This window comes from Zeus faber (genome assembly GCF_960531495.2).
Source record: "Zeus faber genome assembly, chromosome: 7".
Classification (NCBI taxonomy): domain Eukaryota; kingdom Metazoa; phylum Chordata; class Actinopteri; order Zeiformes; family Zeidae; genus Zeus; species Zeus faber.
This window is the reverse complement of record NC_137203.1, coordinates 7,445,492-7,463,213: the sequence shown is the minus strand read 5'-3', so window position 1 is coordinate 7,463,213 and position 17,722 is coordinate 7,445,492. Positions and strand designations below refer to the sequence as shown.

General features: G+C 43.6%; 1 protein-coding gene across 1 annotated transcript in view; it reads left to right on the top strand.

The window, feature by feature from the left end:
• The window catches only part of atp8b5a (ATPase phospholipid transporting 8B5a), a 43,165-nt gene that overhangs the window by 19,937 nt on the left and 5,506 nt on the right, over positions 1-17,722 (top strand). The window contains exons 5-24 of the mRNA XM_080003575.1: positions 566-664; positions 4,014-4,075; positions 4,693-4,765; positions 4,909-4,979; positions 5,266-5,348; positions 7,450-7,608; positions 7,694-7,782; positions 8,679-8,872; positions 9,248-9,456; positions 10,044-10,087; positions 10,425-10,590; positions 11,048-11,236; positions 11,808-11,923; positions 12,040-12,204; positions 12,564-12,675; positions 13,438-13,543; positions 13,953-14,082; positions 14,793-14,976; positions 15,526-15,749; positions 16,900-16,983. Coding sequence (XP_079859701.1) covers positions 566-664; positions 4,014-4,075; positions 4,693-4,765; positions 4,909-4,979; positions 5,266-5,348; positions 7,450-7,608; positions 7,694-7,782; positions 8,679-8,872; positions 9,248-9,456; positions 10,044-10,087; positions 10,425-10,590; positions 11,048-11,236; positions 11,808-11,923; positions 12,040-12,204; positions 12,564-12,675; positions 13,438-13,543; positions 13,953-14,082; positions 14,793-14,976; positions 15,526-15,749; positions 16,900-16,983 — 2,559 coding nt within the window. The remainder of the gene's footprint in view (positions 1-565; positions 665-4,013; positions 4,076-4,692; positions 4,766-4,908; positions 4,980-5,265; positions 5,349-7,449; positions 7,609-7,693; positions 7,783-8,678; positions 8,873-9,247; positions 9,457-10,043; positions 10,088-10,424; positions 10,591-11,047; positions 11,237-11,807; positions 11,924-12,039; positions 12,205-12,563; positions 12,676-13,437; positions 13,544-13,952; positions 14,083-14,792; positions 14,977-15,525; positions 15,750-16,899; positions 16,984-17,722) is intronic.

Sequence of the window (17,722 nt, the reverse complement as noted above, 5' to 3'; positions counted from 1 at the left end):
CCTCATTGAGAGAAAACATTTTGTTCCATACTTGAGATAGTTTATGCTTTGCGATATCTCAATACCGACCGCGCGCACACACACACACACACACACACACACACACACACACACACACACACACACACATGCGCGCGCGCACACACTCTCACACATACACACACACGCAAACCCTTCCCCTTTAGACCTCTTAAGGTCATAAGATTGTCCTCCTTTTTAAAATCAATAAATCAATAAAGCACTTGTATGAACTTGTAATCTGTATATTTATATTTTCTTGCCATTTTTCTTGTGTTTCATGATACATACTGTAAATATATATAGAGATATATATATATATATATATCTCTATATACATTTTTTTTTTTTCTTGTGTATTTTCAGTTCTATTGATTGGTTGTGCTTATTTTTCCTTTCGTGATAATAAAAAAAAACCCCATAGATTCAATTTTACTTAACTCAACTTAATTCAGCTGAACTCTCCTTAGTTTGGATATAAAGTTTTTCACTTCGGGCTGCCGCTTTGTGATCCTGATTCTGATTCTTTTCCCCGGTGCGGTTGCAGGTCATCCCCCAGATCTCCTCTCTGTCCTGGTTCACTACCGTAGTGCCTTTGGTCCTGGTGCTGTCGGTCACCGCTGCCAAGGATGCTACGGACGACATCGTAAGGGCACGGTTGACATTTAAAGATTACCCATTTACAGGTCCAGAGAGGGGGAGTTTCTCCCTCTTTCTTCCTCTTTGCTTTCCGCGAAACCAGGCTCCCAATCACCAAGCCTTAAAGAGGGAGAGACGTTAGTTAAGCAATCAAACGTAACGCTTGCACACCCGGAACTAACAGCGCAGACTTCTCACGGTTGTTGGACGACAAGACTGCGTTACGTGCTGGATTTTGCACACACTGTGGCTTCAGGGTGGTTTCATATTTTCTGAGGGGAAGTGCATGTTTACCTCATGACACGGGTTTGGGAGGATTACGTTTGTTAGTTTAAAGAGGTTCATCTTGTCGTCCAAATACTATGATATGTGGTTTGTGCGTATAGATTAGATAGGAAGAAGTGCTTCATGAATTTGGTGTATTATTACAGAGTCATTAGGATATACAGTTCAGTTATATGTACTTATATGGACGAGGCCTTAAATAGCCTCATCCCTAATCCATCGCTACTCTAAATTGCTTGTTTTAAATCCCCGGTTCTAGCAATCTATTGGGCTAGTCAATTTTAACCCGAAAACAAGCCCAGTGGACAGTGAACTGTTTTTACACCTGTTCTGCCCCATTGTGACACTTGCCAATGCAAATTTGTCATGTTGGAGCATCTGCTTCTTGTCGCCGGTTGCTATTGCGTTCATGAAAGCAGGAAGTGAAATTGGATGGATGGTGTTTTAAAAACACTGCTTTAGGAGTTTATTTGCTTGAGCAAGGGGTTCCTCTTTTTTTGCCAGACTAAGAAGCGAATAAAACAACAAAAAACTTAAACAAAAAAACAAAAGTATGTACTGTATATGTTTTCACTTTTTTCACTTAATATATTTAGATTCTGAATCTAAATATGAAAACATGCAAAATAATAAACAAATGCAAAGATTATACACTACCGGTCAAAAGTTTTAGAACACCCCCATTTTTCCAGTTTTTATTGCAGTTCAAGCGGTTCAAGTCCTGAATTGGTACAGAGGTCAGCACTTAACTTCCAGAGGTTAAAAAAGAAAAGTTTAGGCTACCTAAAACTGAAAAATAATGTAAATTTCAGAGTTCTTAAAAAAAGCCCTTTTTCAGGGAACAAGTAGTGGGTAAACAACTTACAGCTGTTCTAGTTGATACAAACAATTCCTAGAGGCGTACCAACTTGTGTTGATTCCTTACAAACACTGTGTCTGTATAAAATCAGTGTTGGAACAGACTGTTATTCTACCCTCTCAAGCATTATTTGGACAATTTTGCACTGCATCATAATGGCGAGGAATAACATAAAAGTTAAGGCAATTAACAAGGGAAGACAGAGAGACCATTGTAACCCTTCAAAATGTAGATCTTTCCTTTAGGGAAACTGCAAAGAAAGCCAAGATGTCAGTGAGTACAGTTTCCTACACCAACAAAAGGCACTAGCGAACCGGAGGAAACTCTGGCAGCAAAGACGTCCGGCAGAGCCACAACACAATCAGAAGTTTCTGAGAGTCAAGCACAGCCTAGTACAAGTTAGCAACTCTTAGTTTCAACTGCGAAGAGAAGACTTTTGGGATGCTCCATGGTCTGGCGCTCTTTTGCTGGATCCAGAGTCACGACCGGCACCCTGAACCCAAAAGGGCTACCGCAGCTTTTTGCGGCTCCGTGCAATACACCGGTCCACGCCTAGTTGGTCAGGGGTTCATCCTACAGCGAGATAATGACCCAAAAACATACCTCCAGGCTGTGTCAGAAGCGCCATCGAAGAAAAGAACAAGGCGGTAGGCTTCAAATCGTGGAATGGCCCTCACAGTCCCCAGGCTTTAACCCCACGGGGCTGGTTTGGGTTGAACTGGGCAGAAGGGTGAAAGCAAGTCCAAAAACCTGTGGGAGCTTCCGTTGTAGATACAATGCCACGAGTGTGTCCGGCTGTTATGCGGTATGTGCAAAAGCTGGCTACTTCGACGAGTCATTCGTCTCCGATTGTTTGTTTGCTCGATGCTTTCATTTCGGAGTACACTGAGACATTAAACTGCGTGTGTCCTCTGTATGTCCTTCGATTATCTCTAAAGCTGTTTATCCGATCTACTTCACAATTGGGCTGGGCACCCGTTGACGTGGACGTGTCGAATCTGGTGCAATTCGCACACGCGGTACGTGTAATATTAACAAACTTTCGATAAACAGCGAACAGCGAGCCAGCAGGGGGCGGGGCTCCAGGGCTCTGCGACTGAGTCAGTGTCTTTCCCCGGTGTCTGACATTCACCGGCAGATTCATCTTCCTGGAACACAGGAATGAAATTACTGACATTTTGTTAAACTGTGACATTCAAATGTCAGATGAGAGAGTCTTAAATTGTGAACGGGGCATGTACTAAAGTTTCAATTAAAAACTGGAAAGATGGAGGTGTTATAAAACTTTTGACTGGTAGTGTGTGTGTGTGTGTGTGTGTGTGTGTGTGTGTGTGTATATATATATATATTTATATATATATATATATATAATCGTTTTGCGATGGACCGCAGTTTGGGAACCCCTGGGTTAAGCAATAAATTAACAAAAAGAACCTTACACTCACACACAAACACACACACACACACACACATACGGAACCGCTCCTAATTCCTCAATGGCCTTTAAACAACAGTCCTAAATGTGAAAGTGACTTTGTATGAAACGACCTTGTGTTCAGATGGTTCCTGTTCTCCTTTCTGAGCGCAGAGTTTTCTAAAACCATGAAAGGGAAACGTTTATGTTTCGGCTTCCAAGGTCAAATAACCCGATACGAGCATATGTAAGCAAGCACTTGAACGTGTGCACGTATGTAAAAAGACATCCCTGTATGTGAGTGTGCTTGAATTTTCATGCGTGTATGTGAGAGAGTGTGTTCATGTAAATGTTTCTGTGTGTGTGTGTGTGTGTGTGTGTGTGTGTGTGTGTGTGTGTGTGTGTGTGTGTGTGTGTGTGTGTGTGTGTGTGTGTGTGTGTGTGTGTGTGTGTGTGTGTGTGTGTGTGTGTGCGTGCATGCGTGTTTGTGTGTGTTTTTGGGCACTTTACTGTTTACTTTTACTCTATGTCTAAGCCAGCCCAGCGAGGGGAAACATGATGTCACGGATTAAACATTATCCCAGCAGAGCAAACAGAAGACTTTTTGTTTGGTCTGGGTGGAGATACAGACCCTTTCCTCTGTTGAGGTCACTCCGCTGGAGGGACAGATTAATGGTTTACGGTGAAGTTATGGGTCTCTCCTGCCACCTTTCTCTCGATAGGTGTGTGTGTGTGTGTGTGTGTGTGTGTGTGCGTGCGTGCCGTGCATACTCATCTTTTATATTTCTCTACCTTCAGAACCGCCACAGGAGCGACAATCACGTCAACAACCGCAAAGTCCAAGTGCTTATTGATGGAAAGTAAGTGTGTGTGTGTGTGTGTGTGTGTGTGTGTGTGTGTGTGTGTGTGTGTGTGTGTGTGCGTGTGCGTGCGTGCGTGCGTGCGTGCGTGCGTGTGTGTGTGTGCCCGTGTGGGTGTGTATTTTTCATCATTTCCATCACTCTCTCCTTAAAAAAGAACAAAGGTGCCTCTAAATGAAAGCAAAATACCCACAAAGTTTTCAGAATCCTCACATATTTCAGATGGTAGACTGCAGGTCAACAACAAGAGAACGTTGAGACACTTCCCGAGCACCCACAGTGCCTTGCTCCACAGTGCCTTGCTCCCTTCCTTTGCCAGTGGCAACACACCCACCGCTCTGGAAGCCAACAGGAAGCAGCTGTAGGTCAACAGGAAATTGCATCGCCGTCCCTTCGTCCTGTTGGCCCGAACCCGTTAATCGGATGATGAAATCGGTCGCTATGGTGACGGAACAGCGTCCAGCACCTTAGCGTGCTGGGTGGAACTCAGAACCTAGAATTGATGACAGCAGACAACACTTTGTTTCGTCTGTGAGGAAATGTTGTGATGGTTGCTCGGGGTGTTGGTGCCGATATGTCCTCGATATCCGCTTACCGTCCGTCTCCCCCCGTGCCAGGCTGCGCAGTGAGAGGTGGATGGACGTCCAGGTCGGCGACATCATCAAGCTGGAAAACAACCAGTTTGTCACGGTTTGTAGTTTGAAACTCAGCGAATGAATCTCATATCGGTCACTCTTGATGTGACAGTCGACCCGGTGGGGTACGACAGCGTTGATAGATGAAGATGTTGAGATTTCATTTGTCTTTTTTATTTTTTTCCTCTTTGTTTCCAGGCTGATCTTCTGCTGCTGTCCAGCAGTGAACCTCTCAATCTGGTGTACATCGAGACTGCAGAGCTCGATGGGTTAGTGTGTGTCTGTGTGTGTGTGTGCGTATGTGCGTGCGTGCGTGTGTGCGTGCGTGCGTGCGTGCGTGCGCGTTTCTATGTCCGTGAAACATCCAAACCAAACAGTGTTTAAGACCTACAGTATCATAATACAATAACTTGAACTTGTGGAGACTTGTTCAGATTGTGCAACAGCTGTTACACTGTTATGTCCTGATTCCTCTCTCTCGCTCTCTCTCTCTCTCTCTCTCTCTCTCTCTCTCTCTCTCTCTCTCCCCACCCCCCTGCTCCTTCTCCTCCTCAGGGAGACAAACCTGAAGGTGAGACAGGCTCTGACAGTAACTGGAGACATGGGAGACAACATTGAGCGCCTGGCGGCTTTCAACGGTGAGATGAGCGGGACGGAGAGCCTGCCAGGGGCTGTTTATCCAGATCTGTGAACATCTTTACTCAAACAGCGTCGACCTGGCGCGATGTCGTCTCTCACGAGCTCCCTCACTGACAGAGAGTCAGAAACACACACACACACACGCACGCACGCACACACACACACACACACACACACACACACACACACAAATACAGAAAATACACACAATGGCCCCTGAACAGATTAGGGCGGCATTCGCACCTGAGGACTGGCGCAAGGGAGCGATGTTTTCGAACCTTCATTTATTTTAACGGAAAGACGTTCCTCCTCAGGCTCACAGACGTGCTGCAACGGAGACAACTCAACTTAAAAATAGTTGTTTGCGGTTGTTTGCTTTGGTCGACTGGAAACCGAAAGCGTGCACCGGCGACTATTGATTTCTTTGCCTTTAACTTTTCTCAGTGTCAATGGCTGCAAACACACCAACACAGACACACACTCTTGTTGTGTGTGAATGCGTGCGTGCGTGCGTACGTGTGTGTCGCTTGTCGGTTTAAAATCCCAGGGATATTCGTTGGAAGTTACGCTCCCCTCAGCTCCTTAGAAGCTGAAGGCCGCACCACTCCAGCTGGACATGGCTATTTATCTTTGTTTATATTTCTCCTTAATCTGCTGCCACAGAGTGGAGCGAGCTGTTATTATTCCCTGGTGATGTATTAATAGTTGTTTCTGAGGGATGATTCACTCCCCTTTCTCAAGTGGATTGTTGGAGAATTCTGCCTTTATTTCTGTCCGTTCCTAAACTAAACTCAAGCTCAGTGATCGGCAGAGTTTCCGTTAGAAAAAAGTGTTGCCGGTCTACGTGTCCTGGAAGATTTCAATGTCAAATGGGAGACAAATGGGAGAGATTCTGGTCAAAAATGATCTGTGTTTATTGAGCTTATCAACAATTGATAGGCGGGCTATATATGGAATAAATTCATGAAGGCATGTAGATTTATTATATTTTTTATTGAATATTCAAAATAAAATAAGTCCCGTCAGTTAAGCAATTTTAAAAGTATTAAATTAAACCAATATTATATCTCTTTACTCACAAATCAACCTCTTGAATCTTTAATCAAATAATTTCCGTTTGTGAACAATAAGGAACAAGTGCAGCTGCTTTAATTAACATTTCACTTCAAAAATATTGATAAAATCAAAAACAAAATAAAGACGGCAAGTAGGTCTGAATAAATAGTTGGTGGTGTTCTATGTCTCATCAGCATATTTTACAACACAATGAATATTTACCAATCTGATTGGCTTTCCGTTGCCACTTGCCGAACGTGGAAATGAACAGATCTGTGGAATATTTGATTTAAATGATCAAGTCAATTTTATTTTGACACAGAGGAAAAAATATGGTGATAATTATTGTAATTTTTTTTATCACCCAGCACTAATTTAAATTGTGCTTGGATGGAATTATTTTCTCCAGACATTTATGACAGAAGAGATTTAAATATGTCGGACTCTTGAACAGATTTTCCCGGTCAAAAACCGGCACTTACCGGATAACAGAAACTCTGATAATCGGCAGGGCTGGAATCAATTTAGCCAGACCTTTCTTTACATATGTATACATTTTGTTATTAAATACTTAAATATTGAAAATACTATTCACATCCTCTTTTTATTTTGAATACTTTACTATACTTTATTATACTGTGAGCATGTATCTGTTTACGTAGGAGAAGTGGTTGTGGGACAGAATTGAACACATAGCACTTCAAATCACCAAATCTGAATTAAAAAAATCCTATATGATGAAAACTGTCACAGCAGGAGGTCTGAAATAATTTCATGGACCAAAAAGAATAAACAAATAAAGTTAAATATAAATACACTAAATACAAATGGAATTTAAAACATAAATAAAGTAAATAGTTAAACAAATAATATACTGTATTTTCCAAGCGTAAACATGGGATTTAGATATGAATGTGTGCTAGTAACGCCCTCTGAGACTGTAATTGTAATTGGATCACGGGGACATCAAGCATATCCAAGCACACTGTTTTAATGACTTAAAATGTTTAAAAAGCCTCCTCTCGTCCTCCGTTCTCCCTCCAGGCGAGGTGCGCTGCGAGCCGCCCAACAACCGCCTGGATCGCTTCACAGGAACGCTGGCGCACGGCGGCCAGAAGTTCTCTCTGGACAACGAGAAGATCCTGCTGCGAGGCTGCACGCTGAGGAACACCGAGTGGTGCTTCGGCCTCGTGCTCTTTGGAGGTGGGTGCTCCCAAAAAGACGAATGTCCGCAGGGAACAAAAGATGATTACAGTGAATTCTTCCATGTGCCCTTCCTCCCTCTCAGGTCCTGAGACCAAGCTGATGCAGAACTGTGGGAAGAGCACGTTCAAGAGGACCAGCATCGACCGACTCATGAATGTCCTCGTTCTCTGTGTGAGCCTTCTGTTAATCTGTGTGTGTGTGTATATATATAGATACACAGTGTATGTGTGTGTTTATTTGGACATACATACATATATATATATATATATATATATATATATATATATATATATATATATATGTATATGTATATATGTATGTACTGTATATATATGACTAGAAAAGTTTATACTATCATTTTTTATATTTTACTAGATTACATTGGATTGCATTGAGCTATAATAATAATAATAATAATAATAATAATAATAGTAATAATAGCATTTTTCATCCAGCCTCTTTAAAAACAGAGTTTACAAAGTGCTTTGACAGATGAAATAAAAGCAGAGTGCTCAGATCAGATTTAAAAGGCAAAGGAACATTAATAAACAGAAATTAAATTCATTCATTACCTTTTGAAAAGCAGATAAAGAGACAATGAAAATAAATAAATACAAGATGATAATAATAAATACAAATAAAAAGAAAAAATTATAAATAAATAAATTTAATTGGATTATGTTCGATTAAAATAATTTCACCCTTGTTCATTGCACCACCAAGTAATATTTCAGTATTCATCACAGGAATTTCTAGACCGAAAAAAGTCATTGTGGGATATAGCCTTGAGCTCTTTTAGAATTCTGTGATCTTAGCACCATTTAAAAACGTTTGCCACAGTTTAATGCTATACTGCTATATAGTTTGTAAGTATGGCTCTATTTGTTGTCTTTTAATGAGTTATTCCTTCATCAAGACTTATAGACACTGAACCGCTTCTGCAGAAGGTGTTTGTAATATGAATCAATTAAACCTATAATGCCCCATTTGTGTATTCACTTTGCATTCTCTTCAGCCTCATTCCGTCCTCCTGAGCTTTTGATCTGACCTTTGACCTCTGGGTGCAGATCTTCGGCTTCCTGGCCCTGATGTGCTGCGTCCTGGCCGTGGGGAACGGGCTGTGGGAGCTGAAAGAGGGCTCTCAGTTCACCCTCTTCCTGCCCAGACAGGACAGCTCCGGCGCCACGTTCTCCGCCTTCCTCACCTTCTGGTCCTACGTCATCATCCTCAACACCGTGGTGCCCATCTCCCTCTATGTTAGGTGTGTGTGTGTGTGTGTGCAAGATTTAAAATTGATTGAATTCAATTTGCTGTCATCAACGCCATATTATTGACATAGTGCTGGGCGTATTGTATAGTGTATTTTGTTGCTTTTATCACTTAAATCCCACTAAAATTATAACTTAGAATGTTTGTTATTTGTATTTTTTTAATGGTGTGTTTTTTAAATGTTTTTTCGTTTTCCAAAATTGGTTTCGAATTTCACTAAAAGTGGTCTATCAAACACTTTTTTCATTCTTAAAAATAAGATTGCCTCTAGCGCCCAGGAATACACACCTAAAAATGGGCCCCCTCTTTCTCACACTGCACTGCCTTCCTCCCTTCCCCCCCGTCTGTCCCTCCCTCCCTCCCCCAGTGTGGAGATCATCCGCCTGGGGAACAGTTTCTACATCGACTGGGACCGGAGGATGTACCACGCCCGCAGCGACACGCCCGCCGAGGCGCGGACCACCACGCTGAACGAGGAGCTGGGCCAGATCCGCTACATCTTCAGCGACAAGACGGGGACGCTGACGCAGAACATCATGATCTTCAACAAGTGCTCCATCAACGGCAAGACCTACGGTGAGGTTACGGCAAAATGAGCTTCAAACTAAACATGGAAGATGCTGGAGGAGATATTTATATATGCAGTATATATATATTTTGTCATTTTCATAGCGATGGACTGACAATCTATTGCCAAATGAGTCCAAATTAAATGATTAAATCAATTACTTAGTTAATAAATGAATAATGTATTTATTATTAATTATTATATATTTATTTTAAATACTCCATGAAACACATCTAATTATTATTATGAATATGCACTTAATTAATTTTAATTTATTGGTAAAACTCAAAAAGTAAAAGTTCTTCTTGTTTTTCGGTGTTCAGAATTACATCTTAAAAACAGACACTTGAAAAAATGACAAAGGTTCCTCTGTTCAAATGTGAAACAGACGGACAACAAAGTCTTTATTTTTATTTAATTTTTTCAAGCCGTAAAGGAGCCCAACAAACACCTCGGGGCTCCTCGCTAGACGTTGCGTCGTTCTTCTCATGTACTTTGAATATGTAACAAGGACCATCGCATCAGCATGGCCGTGCACTTCACAGCACAATTATAATTCAAAAAAATGATGTTCCCATTTTTTTCCACTCTCCAGGCGATGTGTTCGACTACACAGGCCAGAGACTGGAAGTCACAGAGGTGAGTGGGCTGCACCGGGTCCGTTTTCATCCACTCTGATGAATATTAATCCCCCCATTATTATTCCAGTTCTGTTCCTTGGTTTTTCCGCTGAATTTTATGGCCGGCATCCTGAGAATCAAACTCAGATTCTTCAAATCCGAGACGCTTTCTTGTTCCTACGTTGGTTCTGAGAATCCAAGATACTTCCTGGAAATGAGCGGGTTACTGGTTCTCTGAATCTTCTCATATTCCTCCTCCTCCTCCTCCCCTCCCCCCCTCCTCTCCCCTCCTCCTCTCCTCTTCTCCCCTCCTCTCCCCTCCTGTCCTCCCCTCCTCCCCCCCTCCTCTCCTCCAGCACACAGACAAGGTGGACTTCTCCTTCAACCCGCTGGCAGACTCCAGGTTCTCCTTCCACGACCACTCTCTGGTGGAGGCCGTGAAGCTGGAGAACCCCGAGGTTCACGCCTTCTTCAGGCTGCTGGCGCTCTGCCACACCGTCATGCCGGAGGAGAAGAGCGAGGGTGAGGAGAGGGGAGGGTGTGGGTTCTGGGTGTGTGTGTGTGTGTGATTATGAGATTAAGGACAGTGTGTAAGGCATAACGTGCAGCCAGCCAGTCACTATTTCAAAGACCTGACACAGACAGCTTGTATCACTCTGAAGGAGGTTATTTTGCAATAATGACTGAATGAATAAATGAATGAATACATTGAAGTGGAATATTGATTTAGAATGATTTTATAACTAGCATGCCCTGAACTGTGAACTAATCGCACTATAATAAATTAACCTATCTACTGTTATTAATGTTAAATTAACTAGAAAGTGAGATATGATGGAGTAGAGAGAGGTTTTTGACATAAATAAACCAAACAACACTATAACCTAACAACTGAATAAATAACTTGCCTTACTCCATCAAGAACACATACCGGTGACAATCAATGACAGGAAGTGACCTCACCGCCCCCACCCCCCAGGTGTGCTGCTCTACCAGGCCCAGTCTCCGGACGAGGGGGCGCTGGTGACGGCGGCACGCAACTTCGGCTTCGTCTTCCGCTCCCGGACGCCGGAGAGCGTCACCATCGTGGAGATGGGGGAGCAGCGCAGCTACGAGCTCCTGGCCATCCTGGACTTCAACAACGTCCGCAAGAGGATGTCCGTCATAGGTGCGGAGCGCGCGCCGGAAACAGTAGAGGGAATAAATTCCCAGTTCACTTTGAGGAGCATGTCTGTGTTCATGGGCTCACTCTTAAAAGGGATGGCTTTTGAGAGTGAACGACATTTTTCATAATTGCTTATTAAAATGTTGGTTCCTATCATTTATAATTGTTGATGGCACCGCCTCGCTGAACGTTATAATTGAGAAGCCCCAGCTTCTCACTGCGCTTAGTTGCAGTGCAACAGCAACAGTTTGATCTCTGTTTCGGAAACATTATACCATGTTTTTTTATTATGTAAAGAATGTAAAGAGACGTAAAAGGTATAATTTACATAATTGGGACATTTTTTGGGGAGATTTGGTTTTACCTTTTTTTTCTGCAAGAGAAACAGAAGTCTCATTAACCGGTGTTTACCTGTGTGTTTTGTGTGTGCGTGTGTGTGTGTGTGTGTGTGTGTGTGTGTGTGTGTGTGTGTGTGTGTGTGTGTGTGTGTGTGTGTGTGTGTGTGTGTGTGTGTGTGTGTGTGTGTGTGTGTGTGTGTGTGTGTGTGTGTGTGTGCGTGCGTGTGTGTGTTCAGTGCGTAGCCCGGAAGGGAAGTTGTCGCTGTACTGTAAAGGAGCAGACACCATCATCTACGAGAGGCTTCACCAGTCCTGCAGCAAGCTGATGGACGTCACCACGGAGCACCTCAATGTAAGTTGGGTGTTTGTGTGTCTGTGTGTCACCGCGTCTCTCTCCACATCTCCACAACGGAGGTCTGTGGTTCCGAGTCCCATGCCGCCTCTCGGTTCTCTTACATGCCAACGCAGGAGTTTGCGGGCGAGGGCCTGAGGACCCTGGCCCTGGCCTACAAGGACCTGGACGAGGAGTACTTCAGCCAGTGGAGACAGCGCCACCATGAGGTCAGCACGGCGCTGGAGGACCGGGAGGAGAAGCTGGACCTGCTGTACGAGGAGATCGAGAAGGACCTGCTGGTAGGCAACAGACCAGAGGGAGATTCATCGCCTCAATTCCCTGTTTTGGACAGTGTGAAATGTGGATACAGAGGGTTATTGTTTTTAGGTGTATTGTATATTGGCAATTGGAATTTCTTTTTGTTCATTTGTAGGTTTCTTGCACCAGTTTTACAATTTTTCTTATTACTATTTTTTACTACTTTTTTTATAGTTCTATTTTTTAATATTGCCTATTGTTTGTTATGTCAGCTGCTGTAACGTGTGTTTGTGTGTGTGTGCGTGCGCGTGTGTGTGTGTGTGTGTGTGTGTGTGTGTGCCCGTGTGTGTGTGTGTGTGTGTGTGTGTGTGTGTGCCCGTGTGTGTGTGCGCTTTTCCAGTTGCTCGGGGCAACAGCCATAGAAGACAAATTACAAGATGGCGTCCCACAGACCATCGAACAACTCTCCAAAGCCAACATTAAAATCTGGGTCCTGACTGGGGACAAGCAAGGTAGAACCTCCGCAACACTTTTTTTTAAACCTTGAATCATTCCAGAAAAAAAAAAAAAACTCTGAAGCATATTTGATCTATTTTCCTAAAATAAGAGAGAATCCTGTCTTTAAAATAAAATGTTTGCATTTCCCTCCCTTAGCTCAGCATAGGTTATATTACTAATAAGCCAATTAAGTATTGATATGTTTGAGCTTGTAACTTACTGTAATTACATAGGAGCAGGTATTAGGGTTATCCATTTTTTCGACCCAGGAAAATGCAGTCTAATGGGGCAAACGTTTCAGCCTTAAAAACACATGTTAAATCTCCTTTTTTAAACCGAGGAAAAATATAATCTTCGTCTTGTGTTTTATACCGTGGGGAAAAAAATGACGCAGTTTTTTCTGGGTCTTATTTCTTCCGTTTGCACTTCCGCAAATCAGCCCTTTTGGCTACAGCAGTGCAAATGTCAGAGACTTGACCCAGGAAGTTGCGCCCCTTCATTTTTCTCCCCCATCTCTCAAAAATGTTCTTGATGTCCTGCAGCAATTGCAAAAGTAGTTCTGAATAAAATGTGATATTACTGTTATTCAAAACATACACTGAAGACACACATGGTTTAAAAGGCTTAAACCTTTGCCCCACTGGACTGTATTCAAGCATGGTGAGAAGCTGCAGCAGAGCGGTAAGTTTCTCAGTCGTAGTGAAACCGCTCGGCGAGGCAGTTGCCATGACGATGTTCTAAACGTTGGAACCATCCCTGACATCTGTGTGCGACAGAGACGGCTGAGAACATCGGCTACTCCTGCAACATGCTGCGCGAGGAGATGAGCGACGTGTTCGTCGTGTCCGGGAACACGCCCGACGACGTCAGGCAGCAGCTGAGGTCAGGGCAAACCACGTCACATTCAAAGCTCCCCCGTCGCTCCGGACATTTGGGCTTTTCCATTCGTCAGATGTTTTTCTTTTGGAGGGGGCAGGAAACAGGTGTAAATCGGTCCAATTTGACCCCGAATGAAAAACCAGGGAGAAAAAAAAAACAACAACACGTACAACAAGCCAATCGGGTTTGAGCGCTCATTTACATAATCCTGGACGGCACCTAACCCGGGAGCCACACTCAAAAACCACCTCAATGACCTGTTCAGCTGAAAACCATTCGCGCTCCATAATTAGAGAATTAACAATGTGATTTATTTTTTTTACTTTTGAAAGGGATCTCTTTGAATATGTTCAGTGAACTGTGATAATAAAAACGCTGAATTGGGACCCCTCGTTATTTCGTCTTTGAGCAGGAACGCCCTGACCACCATGAAACCGGACGCGACGGACGACGCGCCAGGAACTCTGGGTAAACGCGGGAGAGTGCTCAAGGACGAGGTGGTGAACGGAGAGTACGGCCTGGTGATCAACGGACACAGTCTGGTACGGTGGGGAGAGGAAGGGGAAGAGAGAAAGTGACGATGAAACCTGTGTGGAATGTACAGCGCACGTCCTTGAAATAAATAAAGCTGTTTCTGACTTGTGGAGGTGGAATTTTTCTTACCAATCCTCATGACATTTAACCTTGACCACAGTGGTGCCCTTTGACCTTTTGAAACCTCCTTTGTTGGTCGAGCTGAAAGTGACCCAGTGGTCTATTGTTGGTCGTCTGTAATGTAAAAATGTTAACCCTTGTTATTCACTGACCAACCAAAACTTTATTGTCCCAAAGTGGAGATTTGTTTTGCAAGCGGACATCACAACAACTGTACAACACATTTTTGAAACAGGGTCCAACCCTGCATCAAATATATCAAATGGAAATAGAGACAAAGGACAATTTGAGGTGTTTAAAAAGAATAACAATGCAGAATAAAAAATCTAGTTGGAAACAATAAATGGTGCTTGTAGGTGCTACAGATGAATATAGTGGAAGAAAAAGGTAAGCTGCTGGCTTTGAAATCTAACTGTGTGAAAGATAAACAAAAAAAATCCCCTAAAATGGAATTACTCAAGTAAAGAACAAAATTAGATGAAGTCAAATTCGTGTTGTATCTCGATAGTCGGTACAAGTAATTGAGTAAAACCCTCAAATGCAGGTGACTTTTGCTCAGTCCCCCTAAATATCTCTCTTTTCCTTCCCCCGGGGGCAGGCGTACGCCCTGGAGCGCGGCACGGAGCTGGAGTTCCTGCGCACGGCGTGCATGTGCCAGGCGGTGATCTGCTGCCGCGTCACGCCGCTGCAGAAGGCGCAGGTGGTGGAGCTGGTGAAGAAGTACAAGCAGACGGTGACGCTGGCCATCGGCGACGGAGCCAACGACGTCAGCATGATCAAAGGTATCCACGCGCGGTCACCGTCCCGCGTTCGTCCTTTCCGGAAGGGAGGGGCCGCGCCTCGTCCCCGGTCTCCGCCGCAAAGCCCACGCCGGCGCCTCCGCCGGCGCCTCCGCCGGCGCCTCCTCAGCTTGGAATGTTGTTCAAATTGATTAGATAGATTTTATTTGGTACTTGTGTTGAAAGTTTATTTTTATAGAATTACTGGAACCCAATCAAAATGAGTACATTTTTGTAACGTTGAGCCTGGGGTTCTTTTTGTTGAAAAAGTAAAGGAGATGAGTACTGTTTTTTTGTGATGTGTGGAATGTGCATTGTCACAGTAGAAGTGATGTCATGACTCTTTCTTCATTGGTAGCAGTTAAAACTCCCAATTTATGACAGTTCCCGCAATTTCTACGTCAAAAATACCGACAAAAATCACAAGTTTTGGGAGAAGCCGCTTCAAAATTCCTGTCCTGGACCGAACACAATGAACGGTGTCAGGATGTTTACTTCCAAATACTGAACGGCTCCGCCTCCTCTCGCCCCCTCCACCCCTCTCCCCCGCAGCGGCCCACATCGGCGTGGGCATCTCGGGGCAGGAGGGCATGCAGGCCGTGCTGTCCAGCGACTACTCCTTCGCCCAGTTCCGCTTCCTGCAGCGCCTCCTGCTGGTGCACGGCCGCTGGTCCTACCTGCGCATGTGCAAGTTCCTGCGCTACTTCTTCTACAAGAACTTCACCTTCACCTTCGTCCACTTCTGGTACGGCTTCTTCTGCGGCTTCTCGGCGCAGGTGAGAGAAAGGGAGGTTTTTATCTCAAAAACTAGACTTTTGTCATATGTCATAATTGACTGGCTTGGTGTAGAGGTGCGCGATCCACTTCTTTTCACATCGGCAGATGTGCCGATACCGTTACTGATTCTGATACCTGAGCTCTTTTTTTCCTTTTTCTATGTGGAATACAAAAAAAAATAATTTTCAACGCCAGGTAGATCACAAACCCTTGTATATAAAAAACACTCATTGAAATCGGTTAAGAAATGTAAACGTTAGTGCTTTTTATCCAGAAAAACCGCAGCTCCCCCGTTGACATGTATTTGTTAGCAGGCCCGTTCCAATATGGCGGCGATGTTGACGTATTGCGGCAACGGGCCGAAGCAGTCAATGCGGCGTTTATGCCATTCAGCACTTGTGGTGGGGCGGGGACGCTCGGGTGGAACAGGGATTTTTTTCTGGCGAATGCGATCACGGAAGAGCACGGCGGGAAAAATAATATAAATTCCCCTTTATGGGATTATTATTTTGGTTTATTACCGGACGCAAACCGTTTTAATCCTCCTGTGATTAGTATCAGTGTGGCGCTGCACGAACAGAACTACAACTCCTCTCCAGCAGCTCTATGGTGGCGCATATTACAGACGTCGGAATCATGACCTCTTATTTTTAGGACCGACACAGCTGAACGGCTGCGTCAATCAGTGACAAAACTCCAACTTCCAGTTCCCATTGGCGCACACTTTGAACAGCGCTTTACATGTTAAATACTGTGTTTGCTGGGTTGAATTCTCAAGGAGGCAGACCACGGAATGGAATTTGGATCAGCAGGGGGATCGAGGACGTCGGTCCCATATCCCATGAGTCAGTATCTGCACACGATCCCGATACTGGATCGGATCAGTCCCATCTCTAGTTTATTGTAACGTAAACGCAGTGGGATCGAAAATATTTCATTATATATCATGTGATATATGATGTGTAACATTTGTTTTGCGTCTTTCATGTGTCGTTATGTTTTGTATATTCATATAAATATTTATTTATTTATTTAGATTTATCAGTGGCAGAAAATGTCAGAACAGTGTTTTAATCACAGGAACAAGGTAGACAGGCTTTAATGAAAGTGATACGAGCTGAAACGCGTGCGACCTTCCTGTGTTTTCAGACGGTGTATGACGAGTGGTTTATTACGCTGTACAACCTGGTGTACACAGCGCTGCCTGTACTGGGCATGAGTCTCTTTGACCAGGTAACTTCTTTTCTTCTTCACTGGCTTTTCCTCATACACACAAATACACAAACACATCCATAATTATATTCACTAAATTCACTTTTCTATTGGAGACATTAGTAGACTTCATGAATAAATCTGATCATACAGCTAATTATCGAAGATAATTAATTGGTCATCTTAATTGGTCCATCAGGGCCAACCACAAGAAACATTTCCACCCCATGGCAGTGGGGCCCACCAGGCCCCCTGTCCCTCCTGCCCCCCACTGACTGTCTCTCTCACACACATATACACACACACACACACACACACACACACACACACACTCACACACTCACTCACTCACACACTGACCACAACACTGACTCTCTCTCACATAGACACACACACACACACACACACACACACACACACACACACACACACTCACTCACTCACTCACTCACTCACTCACACACTGACCACAACACTGACTCTCTCTCACATAGACACACACACACACACACACACATACACACACACACACACACACACACACACACACACACATACACACACATGTTCAGTAATGTGTATTCAATAACACTGGTACTGTACATACTTTAATTAGATAGTGAGCACATTGTAATCATTTATATTATAATTTCATTTTTTTTACTTATATACATAACAGTATGTTATCCTGTGCATATTATCGCATATATTTGTATATTAATTTTAATATTTTTATATAATATATATTTCTACATTTGTA